This window comes from Gymnodraco acuticeps, unplaced genomic scaffold (assembly GCF_902827175.1).
Source record: "Gymnodraco acuticeps unplaced genomic scaffold, fGymAcu1.1, whole genome shotgun sequence".
NCBI classification, from domain to species: domain Eukaryota; kingdom Metazoa; phylum Chordata; class Actinopteri; order Perciformes; family Bathydraconidae; genus Gymnodraco; species Gymnodraco acuticeps.
In genome coordinates, this window is record NW_022990238.1 from 5,059,569 (window position 1) to 5,086,406 (window position 26,838).

The 26,838-nt window shown below is 39.5% G+C and overlaps 2 protein-coding genes across 2 annotated transcripts; both read left to right on the forward strand.

Annotated features, from left to right (window-relative positions):
- Positions 1-14,747: 14,747 nt before the first annotated feature.
- On the forward strand, positions 14,748-22,674 carry LOC117548309 (adhesion G protein-coupled receptor E5). Its single transcript, XM_034219484.1, has 19 exons — positions 14,748-15,082; positions 16,790-16,870; positions 17,046-17,210; positions 17,329-17,481; positions 17,621-17,749; positions 17,985-18,107; positions 18,264-18,307; positions 18,398-18,502; positions 18,763-18,916; positions 19,050-19,172; positions 19,280-19,470; positions 19,561-19,725; positions 19,838-20,032; positions 20,261-20,478; positions 20,573-20,633; positions 20,723-20,814; positions 20,933-21,101; positions 21,191-21,286; positions 21,780-22,674. Exons 1-19 carry the CDS (start codon positions 15,052-15,054, stop codon positions 21,819-21,821), a joined length of 2,337 nt encoding a protein of 778 aa, XP_034075375.1. The 5' UTR covers positions 14,748-15,051; the 3' UTR covers positions 21,822-22,674.
- Positions 22,675-23,499: 825 nt separating this feature from the next.
- Positions 23,500-26,742, forward strand: ptger1c (prostaglandin E receptor 1c (subtype EP1)). Its single transcript, XM_034220133.1, has 3 exons — positions 23,500-23,623; positions 25,346-26,257; positions 26,384-26,742. The coding sequence occupies exons 2-3, from the start codon at positions 25,358-25,360 to the stop codon at positions 26,600-26,602; spliced, it is 1,119 nt and encodes a 372-aa protein (XP_034076024.1). The 5' UTR covers positions 23,500-23,623; positions 25,346-25,357; the 3' UTR covers positions 26,603-26,742.
- The last annotated feature ends 96 nt before the right edge of the window (positions 26,743-26,838 follow it).

The following is a 26,838-nucleotide window of genomic DNA, read 5'->3' on the forward strand; positions in this document are numbered from 1 at the left end:
CACACACACACACACACACACACACACACACACACACACACACACACACACACACACACACACACACACACACACAAACAGAGAGAGAAAAGGAAAAAGGCCAGTGAGGTACCCAAGGGGTAACTAGAAGAGAATCAAGCAAAGATGTTGAAACAGCTTCCAAACCATCCATACTGCCATCTTTTCATCTCTAATGTGAAAGACAAATAGAACATCTCAGTTTGAGGTCTCTTACTGATGGACAATAACAGGAAAAAGTATCCAAACAGAGGAGCAGCTGAGAATGAGGGGCAAAGGAGGAAGGAGATAGGGTTTGCTTTCTTTTGGCTGCAGTGATTGCACACTGGCAGGGAGAGACGGAGAAGCGCTAAGGCTGCGAAGCGAGAAAGACATGGAGAGGCAGATATAATGCAGCATGTTTTTTTCCTCTTTTTCTGTGAAGCTTTGGCACCATCCATCAGAATGCCTCAGTCATGCCAATAAAGCCTGTTTTAAATTAATTGAATTGACAGAGGCAGCCAGTGAGACAAAGACGGTGAAGAGAGGGGAGAAAGGTGTCAAAACAGGGAAAAGGAAAACTCGTTACAACCCAGTTTTTTGTAATACATAGATCTCGCATTTTGTCTCTGCAGTTTGTTTTATTTATTTGAAGTTAGAGCTTAATGAGATCCCAGTGGTACTACGATATCTAAGAATGAGGGAAAAGAGAGAGAGCGAGATACAAGAGGGATGGGAGACAAATAATCTCGGGAAAAGAGGGAAAGAGGGGTGCAAGCAGGAAGAGAAACAGGAGAGAAAGACTAGGTTAGAACAACAGAGGAAGTGTAATGTTGGCAGAAGAGGACACAGGAAATGATACCACACTGCACCAGCTCACTGTGAAGTGCATTACAGCTCTCCTGTAGAGCTCAATAGTTGCTTTTTATCTTTGTTCTGCACCCATTCTGATAGATGTGACGGGACCCCCTTGAAAACGAGATGGTGCATCTCAAGGGGTTTATCCCAATCAATAAAGATGTCTATATATGTACATCCAAACTCCTGGGAAAAGGCAAAGGCATGTACAGCCAGGCTGGTGTAAGCTCAAATAAGATGAAGTCCAATGCAGATTGCATACCTCGACCCTGGCTGAGAGAGATTGGCCACAGAGGCGCGGCACCCGGCCAGCTCTTTGTGCCGAGCAAAAGAATGGAAAACAGATGCCACATAAAATGCCCTGGCATGGGGGCTGTATATTGATTCATTTGCTGTATTTTCTCTCTTTAAACAATGCTGCTTTATTACTTAGCTAAATATGCTGTATGGTTGCATGAGCATGCACACACTGTAGAGTGTGGACTGTGCGAGTGTGTGTGTGTGTGTGTGTGTGTGTGTGTGTGTGTGTGTGTGTGTGTGTGTGTGTGTGTGTGTGTGTGTGTGTGTGTGTGTGTGTGTGTGTGTGTGTGTGTGTGTGTGTGTGTGTGTGTGTGTGTGTGTGTGTGTGTGTGTGTGTGTGTGTGTGTGTGTGTGTGTGTGTGTGTGGATTTGTTACTAAGCTTCCTTGTGTACATACAGGAAGCCCGTTCCAAAAATGTTCTCTCCAGTTAAGCAATTCAAAAAGTTGAAAAACCAGCCCAGTAGCAGGAGCAGTTTTAAGTGTCTGTGATTAAACTGCATATTGCTCCTTTTAAGATCCATAGCTAGATATACTTCCTGTGTAATCTCTAAAAGAATTAATTCTTCTCTGCTACTTGGCAGCCTCTTGCTATCTGAAGTACAGGAAACAGGTGAAGGCCCTCCAGAGATATAAGATCAACTACTGAGCTCCATACTATAGACCTAGAGTGACTCATAAAAACAATCTGCCTGTATTTCTCATATAAAATACAGACCTACTTACACTTTTATTTTATAAGAGTCTGTCAATCTTAAGAGTCTGTCAATCTTAATCTTCTTTTTCTCACCTTAAGTAATGGCCTCACAAGTGGCTCTTAGATGATGTCCCCCTCTCTCTTATCGCCTGCTTCCACTCTTATACACTTGCTACCTTCAACATCAGCAAAGTCTCATAAATGTCAAGCTTTCACTTTTACAGAGTAGGATATTGCTTGACGTCCACCATCTCATGTCAATGCTAAGTCCCTGCGAAGGGAGGAGTTTGTGTAGGTTGTTTTTTTCTGTTTTGTTGCAATGTCAGAAAAGGCTGAAGGGGTAATGAAAAGGTATGTGTGACGAATTGAGGCAAAGGGCGAGGAGGCAAGCTGTGTGGCAATGAAGAGAGGAGAGGAGATGAGGGCAAGGCAGAGGGGGGAAAGTCTGTGAAAAAAATGCAGAGTTGAAGGGTTTGGAAGAGCAGAATCAGCACTTATGCAAACACTCTGAGGAGCTAGCCCCACACATACACATGCACACACACACAAACCTGTACACAGCAATCCAGCGGGTTCTGCTTTAGCACGGTTACGAATATCTTCAATATCAGGATGTCATACTGGGCAGAGTAGGCTCTTGGAACAGCGACTCCCTGTTGCGCTGTGAGGCTATTACATGGTCTAACAGAGCTTGACTAATAACATGGACCGGATCAGCTACTTCCCACTTCCTCCTCAGATCATCACGTATCACAAGAGTTGGTTGCATTTTTACCACCCACTCATGCCAGAAAGCTCTCTCAACCCTAATCCTACACACAGAAACACGCACACATCCATTCTTTATTTTTGTCTTGCAAACCTCCTAACTTCCCATACACTACATACAGCCAATAAAACATAAATCAATTGTTGCCAAAGGTCAGTTGGCCACCATCCACTGTCAGTGTTTTATTGTGCTTTGTTTGGCTGTTTGTTCCCGTTAATCTATTTGAATAGCTGTGGGGGCTTTCCAAAAGCATTTCCCGCTGAATTTACTGTCTTGGTGGCTGAGCACACATCTGTCTTTTCCTCAAACAGAATTCACAACCAAATTCACAGCCCAAATCCTACGCACATAAACACCTCCAAACCCCCAATCCCTGTTCAGTAATTGTGTGAGCATGCATTTGTATTGGTGCAGTGTGGGGTTGAGATGTTTGCTACTGTCACTGTGAAATATGTTTGCCACTGAATTGAGGATTTATTTTTTCCAGTTTTGTGCTGCTGATTGAATCAATTATATCGACTAACCTGAGCGATAAATAGAGATGACACGTGAAAATCATTGTATTAAACAGTAAAGTCTTATCGGATCTCATAATGTTGCAATTGCACCCTGCTGACATGTCTCCCTGATTAGGTTTAGTGCACTAATGCTGCTACCTTAGCTTTTAAAAGAGATCCTTAAGGTTTCGCTTTAGCGCTTTCTGTGGCACAAAATGAGTTTAGAACAACAAGGCAGGGAAAGGGAATAGAATTGGTCGCTTTCTTTCTACAAAGAGAACTATGCACTTCTTCCACAGCCAGGTAAAGGTGGTGATTTGGCAGTCGCTCGCAAAGTAAACATGAGATGCAGTACTGCAAACACTTGAATCACTACACTACAGATGTTCTATGTGTATAGGTAATGCCAGACAATGCACTTTGCTTCAGATGGCACAAGATTGCACAAGACAATGGAAATTGACACTGTGTGTAGAGAAGGAGGTCCTTTGGGAGATATAATGGAACGCCATTAAAAGAGTCACAAGCACCAGGCTGTATGGCTTTATTGCAAGGGGTGGCGCACTAACTGCCAAGTGTGTTTTCACCAAAATGAAGCATTTAACACAAGACATACCCGCAGGCATAATGTCTGTCGCTCCCCGTCTGTCTGTCTCTCTCTCCCCGTCCCTAATACCCACATGTCCACACACACATTAATTCACACACTCACACCCTCCTGTCAAGCCCCTCCCCTGCCTCAGTCCTCCATTTTTTCCCTCCATCAACTCAGTGACACCCAGCAGTGGGCCGTGTCATTACAGAAAAACAGAGCAGGGGATGGAGGGGAAAAGGAGGGAGGAACATTGCAGAAAAAGGAGGAATAGAAATTGCGAGGGTAAAAGGGATGGAATTAAAGTAGGGGTTAGGAGGGCAGGAGCATGAAAAAAGATTGAGAGGGAGCAAGTGGTAAAGTGAGTGAGAAGTAAGTGAGGGACATGTGAGTGATTTCCTCAATGTCATGAGGCAACATGGGGGCGGCTGCAGCTACGGGTGAAGGAGCGGTGAAGCAAGCTTGATGGCCTACACATCTGATGAGAGGAACTGGTCCCCAGAAAGAGCTTAATAATTCAAAGGGAGGTGGAAAGAAAGAGAGTGGAGGAGAAGGAGGTGACAGAATGGGAGCTGCTGGCTGACAGGTGTTTAGAATATACTGTGTATAGAGGGTTGGAGGGTGAGAGGGTGAGTGTTGATCGCCCACGGGTCAGAATTTATCAATCAACAGCAGCGCCACTTCTGCTGCATGTGGACGACAGACGTGACAGAAAACACCTTAACGTTGTGCCAGTGTTTGTGGTCCAGAGGCAGAATTCCTGGCGCAGATGCAGCGCAACGAAATCTGTCGTGCTTTGTTCCCAGGTAAGCTCTTTGTGCAGGACATCACTCTGGAACAATTCATTCACACTGGCAGCCGCGCAGTATGGCCACAATCAGAGCTGCCTACAGCCTGCAGTGCAGACACAAGCAGAGGAATTATATTCTTATGAAAACCACGGGGAGTCCATTCAGTGCCCCAATGCTCAATGCACAACTCCATTCTATATAGTAATTTGTCTGAGTCAGCCGGCACAGTATTCAGAATAAAAGTTAAAAGAATGTGCTGCCGATGTAGCAGTGAACTTCCATTTGCTTAGTGAAAGGTAAGACACCCAGCACTTACATAGCATGTAATGAGGGCGACACAGTAAGAAAAAGGAATGAAGGGACATTAATTCAGAGATTTTGCTTTAAGCTAAATTAATGTTGAGCAGGATGAGAATTAAAAAGGAGGTCACAGTGGGTGAAGCTGTGACAAGAGGACAAAGATTAGAATTATTCATAATGCAGTAGCTTTAAGTGTAATTCTAGGGGCCATATTCTATTCTCACCATGTTGAAAAGTTTAAGAAATCTGGAATTGTTATAAGTTGGATGATAATAGACAAGCTAATTAGAAGCTTACTTCAATTAAGCAATAAGCAACAAGATCATCTCAGCCATTTCTCCAACCTCTAATTTGAGCATAGACACTCATTTATGTGAAAAATGGTATTCATTTTCCCACACACATAAATATTCATGTTAGACTCGCTCAAATGGTGCTTTTCAGCTTGATCGTTTTCCTGACATTAAAGCTGGTGCGTGATGTGGCTGCAGTGCATCCTGCTGGTTGAGCACAAGCACAACAAGCCTCATATCCTCAACGGATGTATATGACCAACTGACCAACTCCTGCTTTGTATATAGTTTGTCATTTAAATCAGGAGCTCCCTGCAAACTCAACTCTGATTGAAGCTAAACTGGATGACCAGGCTGATTTCAAACAGGATTTATATAACTCTAAACTCGGTTACTTTCCCCAGCTCAGAGATTAAATGTAATCTTTGACTTTTAGAAATGGCAGATTTTGAATTATGACTAACCTCCCACTGCAGCGTGCTTAACTGATGAGACTTAAAAACGGTGCTATTGTTGTTCTTGAAGCAACTCCTGAAGCAATTCCTCTGGCAAGCGTTGATGTCTAAATGAATTATTGACTAGCCATTGTACACACACAAATACTTTTGCATGCAGTTCTTACTGTATATAGCAGTTGGGACAACCAAGACAAAGCATATGAAAATCCACATTTCTTCATGTTTCAGATGTGAGCTTGAGATTAATTTTAAAATGCAAACAGATGCACAAACAGCTCCCTAACTTGGATCTGGGATTTGAGAATGCAACCAATATAGGCTACCTAGCAATAGTAGTTTCTTCTCACAATATCTCACAATACTTAGTAATCCTTGATAATAGGTGTTTTATAAAGTAAATAATTATATTAAATTACCCACCAGTCTTTGGCATTTGCTTCTGTATGATTTAATTGTTATAGCTATTTGGCTTTCTTACTCAAGAGTCTTCCCAAAGTAATTCAAGTTTAAGAGAGTAAGCTTATTTCTCGAGCCTTAGATCTTAACTATTTTGCACCCATGACTCCTTAAAGACCTCTGGGTGCAACTTTGTGATATCCAAGCATGGACACAACTAATGACATGAACACCACACTACTCTATTGAGGATACTGCAATGCAATTTGTTCTAATGTTATCATGTATAAGGATTTGATCATTCATCCCTTGAGCAGCCCGGCATCTTTTTGTTTATAAATGATATTCAAAAAGCGAAAACACATTTACTTTTATACTGTAGGCCTAAACGCTCGCAATCAAATGAAGACATAATCAGGTTCAAATGCGTTTCATGCAATATGAAGTACATCAGTCAATGATTATTAATTTAGAAATGTTGTATGGGTCTGGAGGGCCTCACTTCAAGACAAATGGGCTATCTCGGATGTTGCTGACAGTAGTGAATGCTTAAATCCACATTAGCACAGACATCAGTGCTCTGTAGTGTGCAACTGCTGAGCTGTTAGTAGTCCAATCTGGCTTCAAATACAGTACTTATTCACAAAGTTTCCTGATAATATGAACATTATATTACATTATAATGACCACATCAATGTAATTAAGTTATGATAATTTATTTCATTGTCCGGACCGAATCTTAAAACTCCAACAATAATATATTTGATAAGGCTTAACCCTCTCCTGACAGACACTAGTTTATTAACACACAGCCATTACAGTGTTCAGATGGCTCAATAAGAACATAAATATCCTCATTATTAACCATTAAAAAGCCTTAAACTACAATCCGTCAACCACCGTTCATCAATTGGACGTTACATAGCATACATGTTTTAAAGTTAATCTGGCTAATAGCCTTAAAGACGTTAGTAAACAGTATTTTATGAAATATGTCCACAAATATATTGAAATACAATAAACTATGCATTACATATAAATCTGGGTGCAGCAATAGGATGTGATAGCTTTAATGGGGGTCTTATAATGTCTGAGAATGGGGCCATTAACATGATTACTGATGTATCCGACATAATGCACTATTTCAAACGAGAGTACTGTTGTCTAGAATATGCAAAAAGCATTGAGACTTACTGATATGCATGTACTTTTTACGAATCATAATCTGTACATCAACAGAGCAACAAGGAAAGGTTGAAGATAATTTCTCGTAAGAAGAACACTCATTTTAAAGTGTTGTAGTGCTGTGATGTACAATTTGAGAAATGAAAAAACGGTAACACCATGAAAACTATGTATTTAATACATTTTGTGATTCATCCTCAATATTAAATTAGACTGACACTTGTTTTTTACCAATATAAATTGAATGTTTTTGCTGAAACATTAGGATGTTTTGTCCTAAATGGGTTAATTGCTACATTTCTCCTCCTGAGGATCAATAATGTAGATCTGTAAAAGTCAATTTCCGGTCCTAGTATTATCTGAAGTAGCTATAGCTTTGGCATGCATTCCTGAGAGACTGGCCGAAACCTTAGGCAAGAGGAAAGTAGTCCATGTGGATAAAAGCTTTAGAGAGGAAACATTTTTCGCCGTTTTCTGAGCACATCAGGGACAGTGTAACCTCGGAGGCTTGTGCAACCTCTCTGTGATATACAAAAGTCATTGTGAATGAAGTTCACTAAGGCCAGGTACATTTTGCATTCCTATTCAAAGACCTGGGGAGGTGTTTAGATTTGAATAGGGATCCAAGAGTCTTATAAAAGTACTCTATGTTGCTGTTCACTCTCCATCTGCAAATGATCCAGCAGACCTGAGTCTGTTTTTTTTGTGAGTGACAAAAGACAGCCTCTCCTTGACTGCCCGGGTAATGACAGTGCAAGGCAGGATAATATATGTGTCTCTAATTCGGCGTCTGACTGAACTGATTATTCAGACCAGATTGCATTGGAAGATGATTCAAAATTAATCTATCAATTTTGGAGAGGGTGGGTTTGAGCCTTGGAGCAAATTAGACGAGTCCAGTTCAATCTCTCTGTGGGGAATTAAAAGGGCATCTGCCACTGCACATATCTCTATTAGCAGTAAAATTGCAGTCTTCCATGTAGGCTACAATCTAGACATGCATGAGCTCACGTCAAAAAGACTGTTGAAAAGACCAAAGTTCTATTTTTCAGATGATAGGTTGTTGAGGACTATTAACCAAGTAGGTATGTACAAAAGAAAATGACTTGCAAACAAAAATGAAATAACACATAGGGTCAGTTAAAATAGTAAAAAGAGTAAATATTACTGTGTTACATTTTGAAAAGAGATAAGTGTGTAAATAAAGTAAAATGATGATGAAGATGTACAGTATGCTAAAGAAATGCTACACAGTGAAGTGTATAAACATGTACAACACTGAATAAACAACATAATATTCAATTTTACTTTGCAGCCTGTGAATACAACTGATGATTAATCATAAATACACAACGACCTTCCTAACGGAGCCTACACACGGCGGCGTGCGTTGCCGCTTCAACGCTTCTGCCCATTCACTTTGAATGGGGTGACGTCACGATTCGCCGAACTGCATTGTGGGAGCAAAGCGTAGCTTCTCTCGCGGTGCTCGCTGCAAAAGTAGAGCAATGCTCTACTTTTGCCGCCTCGATGGAGGCGCCAGCCAATCAAATCCCGCGTATGCAAATCTGACATTACAAGCGCTAGCCAATCAAACTGCGTGTATGTTGGGAGAGCCAGACCGCAGTTATTTCCCATGTCAAAAAATGGAGGAGAAAATGATCGTGGCGGTACTATATGACCAGTCCCTCTTTACATACAGGGATACAAACCGGAGGAGCCAGGCATGGGGGGAGGTGGCAGAGACAGTGGGTGAAACTGGTAGGTGTTCACCTGTTTGGGGAGTTTATATCCAGTGTACTTCGTTTGAATGGACAGCTAGCAAGCATTGACAGTATATTTAGCCAGCATGGATGTAGCATGAATGCTTTGCTTTGTATGTCCGGGGCGGGACATTCATGTGATTGGTTGTTGGTCGCGTTGTTCGTAAAAAAAAAACAAGCTTCATACACGCCCACCGCCAAGCGGTAACGCACGCCGCCGTGTGTAGGGGCCGTCAGTGTAGAATAACACAAATTACCAACAATAAAACGGGTGCAAGAGGCCTTAACAAAAAGCCAAATGATAAATATCCTCATCATAAAAAAGTGTCACTGATGCAGACAGAAGATGTACAGACCAAGTCAATAAACAATAACAGCTCCAGCCCACTGAAAGAGGGCCTGCTATGACACATAACACAACGCTGTTATAAGGCAGTGGTTGTTTAACAAACTATCATTAAGGTTGTTGTACTCACTTGTCTTCGTTCAGCCATGTCCATGTGCATCGCGAACTCCTGCAGTCTGCCGTGGCTCCTTCGTTTTCCATGCGACACATATAACAATCCACTCAGGCCTCTGGTTCCCTCTGCGCTCCTAAAGTGTGGGGGTCAAAGAGGAGTTGGGAATCTTTGTCACGACTTTGACAAAGATTATTAAAATCAGCAGAAAGTCGAAGATCGTGGAAGTTAAAAATATGGATGCAAGAGGATTTTAGCTAGTTTCAGCATGCAGGCTACCTGTTGATTTGTGTCACTTCACTGGCTGGGAGGCACATCAAATCAGCACATGGCATGCAACCATTTTGTCCTGCCAAGGCACACTGCCTCACATGTCGGTGTGAACGCCTTGGTTATAATCGTAGACTGTTATTATAAATAGGCTTGTTTCTTCTACAAGAGCTTTTTGTACAGTTTTTCTCCTGCGCAGTGCGTATACCTTAAAAGGGGAGCGGCCTCAGCGATTGGAGCTTGAACACGATTTGGTACAGGAAACAAACTCTTTAATTGAATCTTATTTGCGCGCATGTTTTCCTGCTAGGCTCAAAAGTATTATTAAGAGAACCACACATACAACCTGAAATCGCATCGGTGGAAGTAGAACCCCAACCTCTTCGAGATTGAAAGGAAAATGAGCCCTTCTTGGGATGCAACTCTTCTGAAACTGATTTCTTAGTTATTTAACATGTGACTGATTAAGTATTTTCTACAAACTACAATGGAGCCTGCATGTTTTCTAGTTGCAATAGAACATGCAGTGGTGGTGCTTAACAGTGTGTTGATAGCAACAATAACAGAATAAACTGTACCATGTACTTTGTGAGAATTACAGTGCATACCATCTTTAATCCAGTGTAATATGATTACAACTGTACACTCTTAAATAGTCAGTTTTAGACTTTGGATGTTAGAGAAGGTACTGTAATGCAAGTATTATTCTGTTAACATTAAACATAGTTTGATAATTTGCCCTGGAGCAGCCCTCTGGCTTTGTTAATGTACACGTAAACCAGCATCGTGTTAAAAAACGTTCAAGTCAGCATCTTTAAGAGTTTTCCTTAAAATTGCTGAATTTGCTGAGTTAGTGCTTTGCCTTAATTTCCAACCCAATAACAGGAGGTAAATTGTTGTTCCACATTTCGCCTGATAAGAATTCTCCACACTGAAGGTATCATACATTACGGCCTCTACTGAGAGTTCCTCAGCCCTAATCTGCACCACCAAGTAGAATGTGTTTTTCAAATTAAAAAAATGGAAGATAAACAAACGGGCCCTTGATAGTTTAAAAGCATTGCATCCATAGCACATATTGTGAACGTTAAAAAGCAATGTTGTGTAGAAGGGACCTTCACGATGGAGATTACAATACAACAATTTGGATAAATTCACCCACTGGACATCCAATGTTTCCAACTTTTGCAATTCAATTCACAGGAGGATATCTTTGGGTGGTGGTGTAGTATTCCACTTTCTCCACTGGGATGTGCTATTTCATTTTGGCAAAACCTTCATAGTAAGTAGTAGATGCAGTCCACACACAGTCTTTCTTTTTGCACAAATGTAAACCTAATCTGAGCAGATTCTTAACAGCACATTGCAAAACAGCACATTTAACAACTTTAAGTGTTTTCTTTAGAAAGCAAAGGTGCAGAGATTGATATCTCTTGAAAATGGTTTTAATATATTTGCTTATTAGCTAACACTACTCCAACACTTAATCTCAGGGTTTAATGTTATTTTGATTCTGTAGAAATACAAAATGAAAAGATATTATTTCTAATAATCAAAAAAAGTCTTCAGGTATACAGTATATGAAGATACCTGTAATATATATCTGTCAGACAATACGCTTCCTGGTGTGTTTTTGCATTGTTAAACTTTGACAAAAAAGTGATTCTTTAACACAAAATGGTGCATTTATGAATGAGGGGGGGGGGGGGCTGTTGTCAAGATATGCAAATGTTTAAAGTCGTTTTTTCTCACCTATATAAGGGAAATGACATTTAGCACACATACAGTGTAGTGACATTTAGTCAGGGGGTGAGTGTCAGGGAGAATTGAAAAGCATATTCTAGATTATTGGTGGGAAAGAAAAACAACACAGAAAACTGAATTTGGTCCAATATAAACTGAAAACACGTCATAAATTATTCATAATGTTAATAAATAAATCATGTTAATAAATAAATGCTAATAATAAAAGATCATTGAAATTCTCAGTAGAAATGTCTATGAACCGACTTAAAAATAACTTGCAGGAAAAAAAGGAAGTTGCTAAACTTAAAAAAGCAGATATATATATATATATATATATATATGTGTTGTACTATGTTAATATAACTTGCACTGTAACATACAGTACTATGAGTTTCTGGAACACTGTCAAGGAGTTTTCTCTGATATAAAGTATGGTTCATAATAAGCTTTCATCTACTTTTACCTTCAAAGACGGGTAAAATGTTTCACAACAAAATCAAAAAACATAGACTGAAGAAAATAGAAAATAGCATAAATTAATAAAAGCTTTTGTATACAAAGTAGTTTCTGTTAAAATGCTAAAGCTGCTTAAATGTTTAGCAGTGGCTTTCTGAAACTACATTTCGGCAAATATAAAGCACTGTGCCTCCTTTCTGCTTTGGGTCTGTTAGGATCTGTCTGTGTTGTTGTTTTGTCTTGTCTTTTTCTATCTTTGGTTTCCTGTGTTATTTTGTAAAGTGTTCACCCCCCGTTTCCTGCCTGTTGCTTTTTGTCTGTTTCCCTCCCTGATTACCCGATTGTGTTCACCTGGTGCCTCTGTGTTTTCTCCTCCCTCCTCACCTGTCTCGTGTTTATGTGATTAGTCCTGGGTGTATTTAAGTTCTGGGTTTTCTGTCTCTCTTTGTCGGGTTGTCTTGTGTAATGACCAGTTCATCGGTGAGTGTTCCGTTCTGTCTCTGTTTGTTGTAGATTTGTAGCCTTGAAATAAAGGAGTTATTTTCGTTATATCTGCATTTGGGTCCTGATTCCTGCACACCGTAACATTACAACCCGACCAAAATATGGGCCCAGCAGATCCTTTTGAGCAGGAGCTATTGGAGTTTTCCTTTGCTTTGGATGACTGCGCAAAAGGGGAACCAGAAGGGGAAAATAAGGGAAATGAAATGTGTACACTAAAACAGTTTAATGGGTTTACTGACTAAGTTTTCACAGTAAAAAGGAAAAAAAGACAGTTTGACCTTCTGTATTTATTATACTATTCAGGCCATCTTTCTCTGTCTGCTTCCATATCCTAATAGGAACTTGCCGATGATCTGGCAGGATATAACAGCTCTGCCAGCCACTCCCTAGTGTGGTTGATAAGTTAAAAGGCTAGCATTTTGCTTAACCACCAGCCACCTACTGTATCGTCAATGTTTCACATATGGTGCAGTAGAGCAACAGGATCCAGTCCAACCGTATCCAAAACAATATAAAGAGCTTTTAAGGTATATTTTTCAAGGTAGAGGTTTAAAATATATTTAATATTTTAATATTTAAAACAGGCCTTTTTATTGTTGAGCGTGCTTCAATATGTTGCCTTGACTACAGTCCATTTCTTATTTGACCCCTTCCGAACACTTCTAGTTGTTCTGTAAATAAACAGTATTTTCTTGCCTTTTTATTTGATTTACGTATGTGATTGCAAACTGTGTATTTGATGGTAAACTGTGAGAATAAGTGTGTACCCCAATCCTGGATGATTTATTACCATTCCCATCACGACTGCACATTGTGTGCTGTGCGCTCAAGCTGTCACCAAAGAGCAGCTTTCATAGTTCATCATGTGCCGTAAGTGAGAATGCTACAGGGAAAATACCCTATCTGGTGCGTTAGCTCTAGTTCCACCTTTTGTGCTCAGAATAAATATTGACTTTATAAAAATGGTGGTTGGTGATAGTGATTTTGTGTTTTACCGTGTTTCATGTTTTTATTCAGCCAGTTCCAATTTCCTCTCTTCACAGTTTGCTTTTTGATTCACTCTTTGATTCATTTAGTTTTAACTCCACTCATCCAACAATGTATACATGAGCTAGCACCACTACACAGCTATAGGACTGAAAGCTACATTACTTATTCAAAACTATAACATACATACAAACATACATTGTTTTATATTTTTTGAAATAACTTATCAAGATGAAATATTTCAGAACTGGAACACATTTCTTGTAAAAAATAGATTCACTTTGAGTATGTAAATTACAAGCCTATTTGCAGGCAGTTCTTCTTATACTGTAGGTCATGCTGATGTCAGTACATTCAAGGCCTGTCAGTGAGCATCTAAGTAACAAACTGCACTGTCCCCTAAGGCCTGTTGCCTGTCACCTCCATTTTCCAAGCACACAAAGCCCAAAGTCCACCCAATTGTTTAGGAGTGTAAAAAAAGGCAGTGAACTTTGGGACAGTGTATTAAAACCTGAAAATGACCTTACCCCGAAGCTGGAAATCAGAAAGTTGCTGAAAGTGTAACAATTGATTTTGTTTTATTATGTGGCTCTTTTAAACGCTTCAGAATGTTGGGATTTCCTTCAGATTTGTTATCCCTGAGCCAATACAACCCATGAAAGACTGAAAAGGTAAAGTTACTTTTAGCAGGGGATACACCTCGCAGTCAACATCAAAAATGTGTGATGAAGGAAGGAACATTATGTTCCATTTCCTCTTCATTCATTTTTTCGAAACTCAAGAAAAGATAGGTTTGTAGCTTGCACTGTTTTTTGTTGTTCTTCAGTAACAATTAAACTGTTGCTTACATTTTATTTCTTAAATTATTAATAATTGAGTGCTCTAGGGCTGCCTTAAGGGAGTGGAGACTTATAAAAGAAGTAAGTGTCCTTTGTTCTCTTTTTCCAAATGGACATTACCATTGTCTCAAACAGATGCACTCAGAGGCAAACGCTATATACATGTCAATGCCATAGTACTGATTCTCTGCTTATGGGAGGGTGTACCCACCAGCAGGACAATGACCAGTGGCATAAACTCCCCTTGACCCTTGTCTGTCCCACAGTCCGAAAGACGGGAAATATACAGGTAGAGGAACAAAGACAGAGAGAAGAGAGATAGAAATTAACTTTGCAAAAAACCATAGCAGCTGTTTCCTCTCACCATCACCCAACCAAAATAGGAGTTACTTTTTATGAACTGTAGTTGCTGTGCCTGTACTCCCCTTCAAACCTCTGTGTGAGAGGCATGATTCAGAGAGAGAGAGAGAGAGAGAGAGAGAGAGAGAGAGAGAGAGAGAGAGAGAGAGAGAGAGAGAGAGAGAGAGAGAGAGAGAGAGAGAGAGAGAAAAAACCTCCCCAGAAAAAGTAGTCAACTCAGCATGTTACCCCATTAGAGAAGGCAGATGTCATGGAGAGTGAAAAGGGAGAGGTCATGTATAAGATGAGAGACTAGTGATTCCAGCTGTTTGATTTTTGTTGGTATCATACAGTATAGCTTTTTTCCTTGTCCATTAAAGGGACTGGTGGATTTCACTTCACATTTTGTCAGTCACAGAAACGAAAGGAGTATTGAGAAGTGAAGAGTAGGAGACGACAAGAGAGGAAAAAGAGCTGTTGGATCTACATGTAGAAGTTTCCAGTTTTGGATATCTGAACTTTTCTTATAGAGATCTGGACAGTGTTTCCCTTTTCACCATGGTGGGCAGGTGGAACCTCCTGATACTGGGTGAGTCACATCTGTCATCCATTTGCACAATGTTTGGATGGAAAATCATCTGCTGAGAGAGTTTTAAAATGTTCTGTGCTCCGAACTAACATTTTACAATGAGTGTTTATCTATGCTTTCTATTGAAATCCAAGATAACATTTCAGACAAAAAACGGATTTAATATGAAACTTATTCTATTCAACACACTTTATGCTGTAATTAAATAGTTATTTATGTTAACAATTGCTGCATTTTGTCAGGATATTCCTGTGTTCAGTGTTGGTTCGTCTTTTGTTGGTGACTGTGTTCCCCGGGGAGTGTTCCGTTTGTCTATATTATCCTTGAAATAAAGGCATTTTCAGCGTTATCTGCATTTGGGTCTTGCTTGCTTCACTCACCGTAACACATTTGTTCATAAAGCGTTTACAAATTGGTGTTGAAGAGCTTTAAAGGGAAATAAAAGTCACATGAGAACATAGACAAATCAGGAAATAACTGAAACAACAGACACACTTGTATTTCAACTTTTAGTTCAATGTTTTATTACTTTGTTTGAGAACTTTCCATCAAGACACAATCTGCCAGCAATTCTCCCTGCCTGGCATAAATGGTAAAAGTGAGAAACTCAAACTCTCCCAGTAAGGCTACTTATTGGAGCCTCTCTAGCAGTCAGAGCCTGAAGCCTGAGTGTGTGAAAGAGCCCGAATGAATAAGGAGAAAAGGAAAGACGTGTGACGCTTTTCTTCAACAACTTAAATTATCTGGGCCCCACGGCACAAAGGTCCTCTGTTGTTCTTCTTCTTATAAGTGATATTTTTACACTATGAGCTCATCGCATAGCAACCACAAGACTTGCTTCACAGTCACACAGGAAGAAACCGTGTTGCCTTGATACATCACAACACATCTGAAATGTCATGATCGCAATCGTGTCAAGCCACATTTTTAGATTAGATGTTTCCTGTCCCAGATATGAATGCAATTCTAATGTACATCATAAAATCCCCTGCCAAAGAGAAGGTGCAAAATCACTTACGGATGTTATTTGTGTGTTTGTGAATTTTATGTAAATGACTTCCTCCTTAAGTTACTTGGTAGTAAGTCTCTGTTCTCTAAAATTGCTAAGAACATGCTGTACTTCCCCACTTTCCAATACTATTTACTAGATTTAGCTTTAGAAACTACTTTCTTTCAAAGGTCTTCTTTCAGAGGTTTTTCCAAGTACAACATATTTTTTAACCTCTGTTTTACTAGTCCCGCAGTAAACACTTGAGCTCTTGAATAATACAAATAATTATTATTATTTATTACAGTTTCCATATGCTGTACATACCACCAATCTGGTGTAATTTAGGCGACTACAGAGAGCTCTGCACAGTTGGAGGATGTGATGCTTTTTTAGAGCTCGTCCCATGCCAGCTGATGTTTCCTCAAAGGAAGCTGAGTTCTCCTGACACCCACGTGTTGAATTTTAGGTTACAACGTTTTTGAGCAATCTGAGGAAATGAGAGTATAAATTAGGGAATAAACCTTTTTTGCAGTGCTGCTTTAAAAGTGACAACATTTCTGGGGTCAAAGTGGTCATTGGTGTCACCATATCTATACGGAAATATTGAGAAATGTTCGTTTTTCAAGGAGTGTAGATTAAACATGAGTAGCAGATGTTGCATAAATGCTCAGTTGGGTGTGAACTTGTACACTGACAGTCACCTATTCTCATTTCAGCTCTGAACCTCTCCATCGTCATCGTCCTGTCAAAAACGGAATGCCCTGACGGATTTAATTTCTCCAGAAAAAAATGCTTTGGTATACAAAAAAAACTTCTTTGAACACATAACTCACTATGTATAATAGTAAATGATTTATAATATTATGTATAAGAAATGCATTTTATATGTATGACCTTCTACACTTTTTTCTTAGGATAAAACGTATCTTGTTTGCATCAATCCTCTTATCAATTAATGTTTCCTTAATTAAGATATCGATGAATGTGAGTTTGATGAGGACAATTCTGAAGGGCTATGTGGAAATGATGCAGTCTGTCACAACACGTTTGGCAGCTTCTACTGCAGTTGTGAGGATGGTTACAGATCCACATCAGGAGCTGCAAATTTCTCCGCAGCAACATCTGTCAAATGTGAAGGTAAGTAATCATGTAGGTTCAATCGAGGACAACAGACACTCACTTTCAAATGTAACCGAAGTTTTACTGATGCAGTCATGTACCTAAAAAAAGTCCTGTATGCAATTTTTACTTTAAGATTTCAATGAGTGTTTGGAAGACGGAGGCCTCTGTGGACCTAATGCCTCATGTTTTAACGCAATCCCACAATATTCCTGCATTTGTGAGGCTGGATTCATTTCCACTACTGGAGTGGAAAGTTTTCGTAACGGTGACAACATTACATGTAGAGGTAAGATGAGTATCAGTAAGCTACCCTCACATAAAGATAATACTGTGGGTTATATATATATAACTGTTCTCTTATGTGTTTGAGGTGAAAACACATTGGTGATCTCACATCTTTTCTTGTCTCGTTCCTGCACACATAGATATGGATGAATGTCAAGAGGAAAATGTTTGTGGTCAGAATGCAACATGCATCAACACACAAGGCAGTTTTAACTGTGTCTGCAATGCTGGCTTTAAACTGAAATCTGGTCACCAGGAGCAATGTGAAGGTAAGAGCTGTAACATACTGCAAACATAACATTTTAAAATCCAGTAATGAGTCTCATTGTCCCACAAACATGGAACAAACATTTAAAGTAATGTTCAATTATTGATTTTGTTTATTGTTTTTTTTTAATTGTTTTTGATATGGACGTTCAGGTGGACCAGGATATTAATGTTCCATTAGAATTGACTAAAACAAAGTGCAAAAATGTTCCTCTCCCTGGTTTGTCTCCATTTTAGACATATGTATGATTGGCACGACAATCTGCGGAAATGGAACCTGCTACCATGGAGCCAGCGGGCATTACTGTACATGCCATGCAGGGTTCACTAACTATGGCCACAAAGGGTCTCGCTGTACTGGTAAGAACACAGCAGCTCTCATTTATTCCAACATCCATCACATAACTGGTGTTTGCTCAGTAAATATATAAAAATAACATTTTCCTTAGTATAGGCATTCTCAATGATAGTCATCAGCAAACGCATTTCATGATGCAAAACTTCCTGTTTCCTCAGAGTTAAACTGTGATGTATTCAACGATAAGATCAGTCTGACAGAGGTAATATCTGTTTTTATCACAGTTCCACTTGTATTTTTAAGGTCTATTTCCTGATACTATTGTTTAATTCTGCCAAAATTGCTTTCACAGGAATTTCATGTTGCACATGATTTCGTGAAGCTGTTGAAAGAAAGCTGTCTGGAGCTTACAGTGAGTGCAAATCCAAAAGAACTGGATGGAGAGGAAATACTCAAGGTATATTTCTGAGCATTTATAAATTGAATTTGACAATGCAAAAAAAGTATTTCGTTCTGCAGAAACAACGGAAACAGGAAGTTCTGCACCCGTTGAAGCCCTGTCACATGGTGTTCAGATGTCTGTGCTATGTGTAGACTGTTTATGTTGATCTGAGTTAGTGTGCAGCCTGAAAGTCTGGCTCGACCCGACTCTGTCTCCTGTTTCTCCCCGCACACACTAATGTTGCTCCCTCTACCCCTCCTCTCCTGTGGCTGCAGCAACTGTTGTCTGTGATCGACAACCTCTTGTCCGGTGGAGCCTTCAAAGATAAAAGGAAAGTCTCCATCTTTTTGACCATGGTGGAGGAAACTCTGAGGCTCATAGGACCTTTCATTAAGGCCCATTGGACAGCAATAACCTCCACTCACACAGGTACAAAGAAAACTCCATTAGGTTGACATATTTTCTGATGCCGTGTATTTCAACAGCTGGTAGATTTATTTTGTGCTCAACAGACAGTTGCAATGCATGTTCATAAACAATGTTATAATCCATCTGGATCCAGATTTGAAGCTGCTGGTAAAAAAGGGGGATGACTTTCCCCAGGGAACCAAGACTTTCTCATCCAAGGGAGCTCATCTGAATATATCATTGAAAACAGCTGCTGGAGATCCCTCCTATTACCCTGGTAATCATCATGCATATGATTAACAGAAATGTATCAAGTTGTAGATCATTTATGTAATGTGATGAATAACCACCTAATCCAGTTTGATCCTTTTATGCTTCTGAAAGGCTTTACAACAGTGTCACATCTGAGATATGAAAACCTGGAAGACTCTGCAGATGGTTTCTTTAGCGGAATGAAACGTCAAGAGGAACAAAGCTATAAGATCAACTCCAAAGTCGTGACTGTCACTGTCAGTAACAGAAACACAAGCCACCTCAAAGAGCCTGTCATATTGACCTTCGATCATCTCAAACAGGTAGAAACTAGTTCGCCAATAAGGATGATGATTAATCCTTGCGTGAAAATATTGTTTCTACAACAGTCATTAATCTACTTTGATTCACAGTCAAATGAATCGAGCCACACCTGTGTGTTCTGGGATTCTTCAAAAGAAGGAGGGTCATGGTCTGCTCGTGGCTGCAGTGTGCTGACGTCCAACCCTAATTACACCGTGTGCTCCTGCAACCATCTGAGCAGCTTTGCTGTGCTCATGGCACGAAATGAAATAGAGGTTAGCACTCTCATATTACAAAGCAAATCATGATGCCTATTATTCAGAGTCTACAAATGAAACATCAATCCATGTCTGTGTACTGTAATGTCTTCTCCGTCTCTCCCAACAGGACACGTTTGAGTTGCAGCTGATCACCTGGGTGGGTCTGTCCCTTTCACTTATTTGCCTGTTTATCTGCATCCTGACCTTTTCATTGATCCGCTCCATCAAAAGCCCAAGAACCACCATCCACCTGCACCTCTGCATCAGCCTCTTTATTGCCAACATCATCTTCCTGGCAGGCATCTCTCGTACTGAGAACCGGGTAAATACAAACAAAATAACAGCTTGTACTGTCAAGGTGGGTGCAGTAACATTTCTGATACCTTCGAAAACAGCAGAGTGATATGCACATAACAGCACAGCTATTGAAGGATTTATGTGGATACTGATCGCCAAGAAGTTTCTGCACTTTTTTTCTCCCCATTTCTCAGCATCCTATATGTCCTTTTTTTGTTGCTGTCATCATGATCTTCATCTCCTTCTGCATCAGGTTGGCTGCGCAGTGGTAGCAGGGCTGCTGCATTTCTTCTTCCTGGCAGCATTCTGCTGGATGTGTCTGGAGGGCATACAACTCTTCAGAATGGTGGTCCTGGTTTTCAACACCAGCTTTAAAACCCTCTACATGATGGCAGGGGGTTATGGAGTCCCAGCCGTTATTGTCGCTGTCTCTGCCTTAGCTAATGCCAAGGGATATGGTACCAAGAGACAGTAAGTTCCCTCCACTTGTTTGATTTTTTATTTATTCCCGAATACCAGGTTATGTTGACACCTCTGCTAAATAAACTCTCATTACTAATTGCAGCTGTTGGTTAAACCTGGAACTCATTTGGAGTTTCTTTGGTCCTGCCTGCGTCATCATTGTTGTAAGTAGAAATATTGAGTTGAAAGATGTCCTTAAAATTGTCAAAGGGCTTCTTCTAAAAAAATAACGTTGTTATTTGTTGCCTTTCAGGTAAACATTTTCTTCTTTCTCATCACTGTGTGGAAGTTGGCGCAGAAGTTCTCAAGTTTAAACCCTGACTTAAACAATCTGCAGAAAATAAAGTGAGTGTCTGTGTGTGTAGTGGTAGTGTGTATAAATATGGTAACATTTATTTGACATATATATTTGGAACAAAGTGCCCCAGATTTGAACCGTGTGTATCTTTGTTGCCTCCTGCAGGGTGTTCATCATCACTGCAGTGGCTCAGCTGACGCTGTTGGGCACCATGTGGATCTTTGGTTGTTTCCAATTTGAGGGGGCGCCAATAGTCATATCATACCTGTTCACCATCTTTAGCAGCTGTCAGGGGTTTTTGCTCTTTGTCATGCACTGTCTGCTTTCAAAACAGGTTTGTCAAGCCTCCTCCTCTCAGAAATCGAAAAAGTAAGCTCTGCTGGTTTTTCTGGTGTCAAAACTTGATTTGTATTATAATTTTAGGTGAGAGAAGAATATGGAAAGATCCTGTCCATATGCTGTGCACCTGGAAAGAAGAGTTACTCTGACTTAAACTCCTCACACACCAGCAAAGCTCGTGTAAGCAGTTAGTAATATTTTACTTCAGTGTGTCTCATTTACGTAGTATCCAGAATTTTGCAGTACAAACTTAGTAATTTTAACACAATGCAACATAGAAATGTTCATGTATGTGATAGTACAGTTTGATTTCTACTTAAAGTTTATTTTAATAAAAAGAAAGAAGTTCTGGAAAATAGTTGTACCATTTGATAAATAACCATAATTTCTCGCCAGGCAACCGTAAAATTAAGTCAAACATTTGCATGCATGTGGACAGCATAGTTCAACATTTGTTCCGTAATTAGATTGCTTAGGATACTTAATTTAGTTATCGGAAGGTTACTTGGAAAGCTTCCTAAAGGCAAACACATAGTATTTTCCCATGGTTTGAAGATGACATGGTATTTAAGGTAACATGAAGGGTGTCAGAACAGAGCTGTCCTGATAAAGAAAGAATATATACTGAAATGTCTGTTGTGACTCATCGGCATGTCTTTTTCCTATTACTCAGGCATCCAAGAGCACCCAGGACACGGGGGAGTCTCGCATCTGAGGAGTTAACAAGTCTGATTTATTTCAAGAAGACGGCCATCTTAGATGTATAGCTTACTTTTGCCCTGAAACGTGTAGTAGTCAATGCACCAGCTTCATTGCAAAATGATGTAAATGCTTCTTTACATTTTCATGACTTTTTTTTCTTTTTGTTATTGAGTGGGTATTGCATTTTAAGCTATTAAAAAAGGAAACGTTGACTAATTTATTTATTACAAATCAAGAAATAAGAAATTACATTCGACAGTCATAGAATTAAAAAAACTGGATGTTTTTTTTTCAAACAGCACTTTTAAGAGAGAATTGTTGAAAATTGTTTGAGAAAAATAATCTAAAAGTTATTTTAAAATGTTATCACTGCTAAAGAATTTACATAATGTTATCGATAGATATTTTGATCAACACCTGTTTTATCAGGTATATGTTGTATGGTACTTTATGCAACATGCGAAGACAATCTAAAAGGTTTTTCTAAGACAAGCACTTTTTACTATGGAACTTATCATCTAAATATGACCACCACAAAGAAGGACGAATATTAGATTTTTTATGTATTTTTTGTGTATATATTGCTACCAAATTTAGTATTTATAGTAAGTTACTGTATTTTATGCTCCATTTAGCGTGCTTTTACATGTTAAATGTCAACATTTTTATTTACTTAGTTCCAAAACCTGAATGTTCAGAGATAACTTTTGTATTTTTGTGTTTTACAATGTCATTTTCGTTTTAAGCACTGGTTTTAGCAGCAAGTTCTGATAGGTCAAAAAAATGCAATGCAAAAAAACATATATAGGCATGACTGGCCTTGAATCATTTGATGTAAAATATACAATAAAGATTTTGTGAACAAATAAAGGATTTCTTTCAAGTTTTTTTATGCAAGATTACAAATATTAACAAAATATCAACAAAATAAGAGCCATCCTTTATTCATATCATCTGACACTTTTACGTTTGCCAACTGCATTTGACTTGACTTGCACATACAGAGGAAATAGAAGATTATCTCCTCTTCCTTCCTGTTTGTGTGGAATACAGACAGGATGTTCTCAACAGCAACAACAACAAGTCTGAAATCTCCAAATTGATACTTGAATATTAATGTGCAAACCTTAATTAAGTGTACTCCTGAAAGAAGTATTTTGCTGTTAGTTTCAATGTATATAAAACAGATGAATCCCTCTTTAAACATCACAAACCTTGGTACTGACACAAGTATACCAGAAACCCTTGAGGCACCTAATCATCATCATGCGCTTTCGAACTCCTTTGATGTCCTTCGTTGTGCCTACTCTCTGTTTATGTGACAGACACTGGGTGATAATCATCATTGAGTAACAGACTCAAATTTCTTTATGCTTTGAGGGAAATACATTTGTCATTGCGAATTTGAGAAAGTAAATAAGAAAATGTTCGTAATAGCTGACTTTTGTAACTGTTGAATTATTCAGCTTGCACTGAATCAATACTACCCAAAGTAATGACTGAGATCCCCCCTGGTTCAAACGATCAGCAGAGAAGATGAATAGATGCAAGGACTACATCCAGGGAGGGAAAGAGGATGGAAAATGCAGATCCGGTATATGAAGATAAAATAGCTGCCATGTCTCTGGAGAGGGAGAAAGTCGGACCAGAGAGAAAGGGAATCTATCAGAGAGGCAGGGGAAAGAAAGGGAGGAGAACGAGAGCAAATGATTGTGAACAACAGTGATTACGGAACATAGTAAATTATGCAGATCTGTGGACAAGAGAAATACGTTTGTCATCTCTCATCAAGTGTTCAGTTGGAGTCATTTGAAGGTAAGTTTGATTTATAATTCATAACCATTTCTTGGTGATTTACCTCATGACATATATTCTTCTCAGGTGCAAATTACTCTCAAGGACGGTGAATGTTTAAGAAATCCAGGATTTCTCCCTGATTTAAAGTTAATCCACTTTTACTGTGAGTAGTATTTACATATTTGAGAGATGGATAATGCATAAAGGGCACTACCCCATTGTCCTGTGATTTCCTTTATTATAGCTTGGATGTTAAGACATGTTTTGTCTTGTTTAAAGAGCACAGTAAAAGAAGAATAACAAAATATTCTGTCTTTATGTTGAAGAAAAGATACAATATCCATTTGAATAATATCATGTTCAACACGACAGCTTTGTTTTGTTATACTCACTGCCAAACCCCAATACCAGAAATAACAAAAAGGAATTCAAGAACCTTTGAAGGTCTGGAAACTTAATAGATGATGTTGAGGTTTATGTAAACAGCAGATTACGGATTCTGTTCGCTGTGCTGTGTTTGCGAAAGATAGAAGAGTTTCTATCTATTCTTTTGCTGTGCCTCTGTGAAAAGGCTATGTCTGGAGAGTGAGAATCAATTAACCGGTTACAAATATCAAGCTAAGTGTCTGATGCCTGATGTATCAGGATGAAAATCGCTAATGCACATTGGAACATTCTGCAGGTTAAAGTTGAATGAGATCAAAATGATGGCAAAACAAAAACAAGACTTTTCAACAAGGATTGCAGTTTAAAATAATCCACACCTCTAGTTTCTCTTTAGCATTGTAATTGGTGAATAGCTCTAATAATGTGGGTGTGATTCTGTGTTATTGTGTAGCATATTCCAAATTTGAAACCGAAACCCTCTATTCCCAGCCTAGGCAATCTGATGCAGTCTGATGACATTATGACAGTTCATATGAACCGAAATGAAATGTAAACTGGGAATAATTAGTTAAGGAACCAACTAAGCAACTGGCTGTGGAAGAGTGGCAAAGATAACAATTAGCCAGGTAGGATTATAGCAGGTGAGCAATTTGAGCAGTGGAAACACATGTATTAAACTTTTTGTGAAACAGCAGATGATAAATTAAACTACACACATAAAATCAGCAGAAATAACATAAGTTCCCTATATTTCCACACCATAAATGACAGGAAAGTTTAGTAAATGTTGAACATTCTCTCCTCAGGGCAATTGGCATAGGTTGTTCTGTATTTGAGGCCTATGTCGTGTGTCTCGTTACAAATCTGTCCACCGTCTGTGACTGTCAACCAACAGTTATGAAGAAGTAATCACCCTGCAAAATTCTAAAAATATCCTACAAATATGACACATTGCCATAAACTCAATCCCTTATATTGATGGGTTTTTTTCTGTATCTTCTGTTGTGGTTTGAATTTGTTAGAATTTGTGAGAATCCATCAATGTATAAGCAAACACTACAACCTGCATGTGCTTGCACAGAAAAAAAGCTCAGGCTGTGTTTCATCCATTCCTCTTTATTATTTCCTTTGCAGTAGCTTCTCTTCTTATTATGGTCTAAATCTTTAGTGTCACTGGCAGACCACATTTATTTGAGTAGCTCAGAGAAGCATGTAGCATTCACTCATACACAACATTGCATTTAAGACCTCTCCTGTCTATGAATAACTCGAGACACATTTTAAAAGCAGAAATGCACTGCCTTTGTTTGAATTATTGGAAGCATTTATACGTTGCCTGCAATTTTTCCATAGGTAACACTGAAGATGAGAACAGCGTCTATGACTACATTTTCTACCTCTACGCCATCCATCCTTCTGCAGAACCTGAAGATGAACTCCTCTGAGCAGCCGGGTCCCTGGCTGAACAGCAGCACCTTGCTACCTGTGAAATCGTCAAGTTTGGGGATGTCCTGCTTCACTATGACATTTGGCGCCATCTCCAACCTCACAGCTCTGGGCATCCTGGCTAAGTCCCGTGTCCGATTCCGCCGCCCATCCAAATCCCCATTTCTGCTTCTTACAGTAGCTTTGCTTCTGGCTGATCTTGCAGGTCATGTTATCCCGGGCGCATTTGCTTTGTATCTGCACACGGATCAGATTAATCAAATGAAGGCCGTGAAGCCCACCAAAGTATTCTGCCAGATATTTGGGGCCAGCATGGTCTTTTTTGGCTTATGCCCTTTACTGTTGGGTTTTGCCATGGCAGTAGAGCGCTGTGTGGCCATCACCTGGCCCTTTTTCCACGCTGCTATGGTCACATTGGGTCATGTGTGGCGAGTTGTGTTATTGCTGTCCTCTCTTGCATTTGTGCTGGCAGTTCTACCTTTATTTGAGGTGGGCACCTATACTACCCAGTTTCCTGGTACATGGTGTTTCTTACCTATCCATGGTCCGAGGTCTACAGCCGACACCAATTTGGCTCTGGCCTTCTCATGTTTGGGTCTTACCGCGCTTACTTTTTCCCTACTCTGCAACATCCTGAGTGGTCTGGCATTGCTGCAAGCCAGGAAGAAGTCCCACAATGTAAATACAAAATCAGCAGCTCGCTGCACTCGTCGTGCATCATCCACATCTTCCACCTTTTCTCGTTCGTTGAATGTGGAGATGATGGTGCAACTGGCAGTAATCACCGTGGTTTCCTGTGTATGTTGGAGCCCCTTTCTTGTAAGTAGTACTCTTTTAGATTGTATCATTTGTTTCCAGAACCATTACACATTGGTCCGGTGTTTTTAAGAATATTGTTAATGATAATGTAATAGTATGACTGATTCTGTGTATCTTTCCAAATAGATCCATATTCTTGTGATGCAGTTCAAACAAAGAACCTCAACCCAAGAGAAAGATGGTTTCATTCTTCTGGGCTTACGTATGGCATCCTGGAATCAAATCTTGGACCCTTGGGTTTACATCTTACTGAGGAAAGCTGTGCTTATTAGAGTTTGCTGTGCCACAGTGACAGAAAATAGGTCCTTCGCAGACTCACACAGGCAAGCCTTCATGCTGCAATGACCATTTTGCTCTAACAAAAATAAATTATCTTTTCTTGTGTGTGGTGAAAAATATACAACTGGCTGTGTTTTTTCTTTCTAAAAGGCTTTGTGAGGTCAATATTCAGCAAGCCAGGCTTACAATGCAGCAGTGTGAATAAGGGATGCGAACAGACTTCCCCAACATTTCCCAACATTTAGTTAGTAGTCTGTGCTTGTGCTACTATCAACAGCAGCCACCTGCAAAACTGGTGGTTG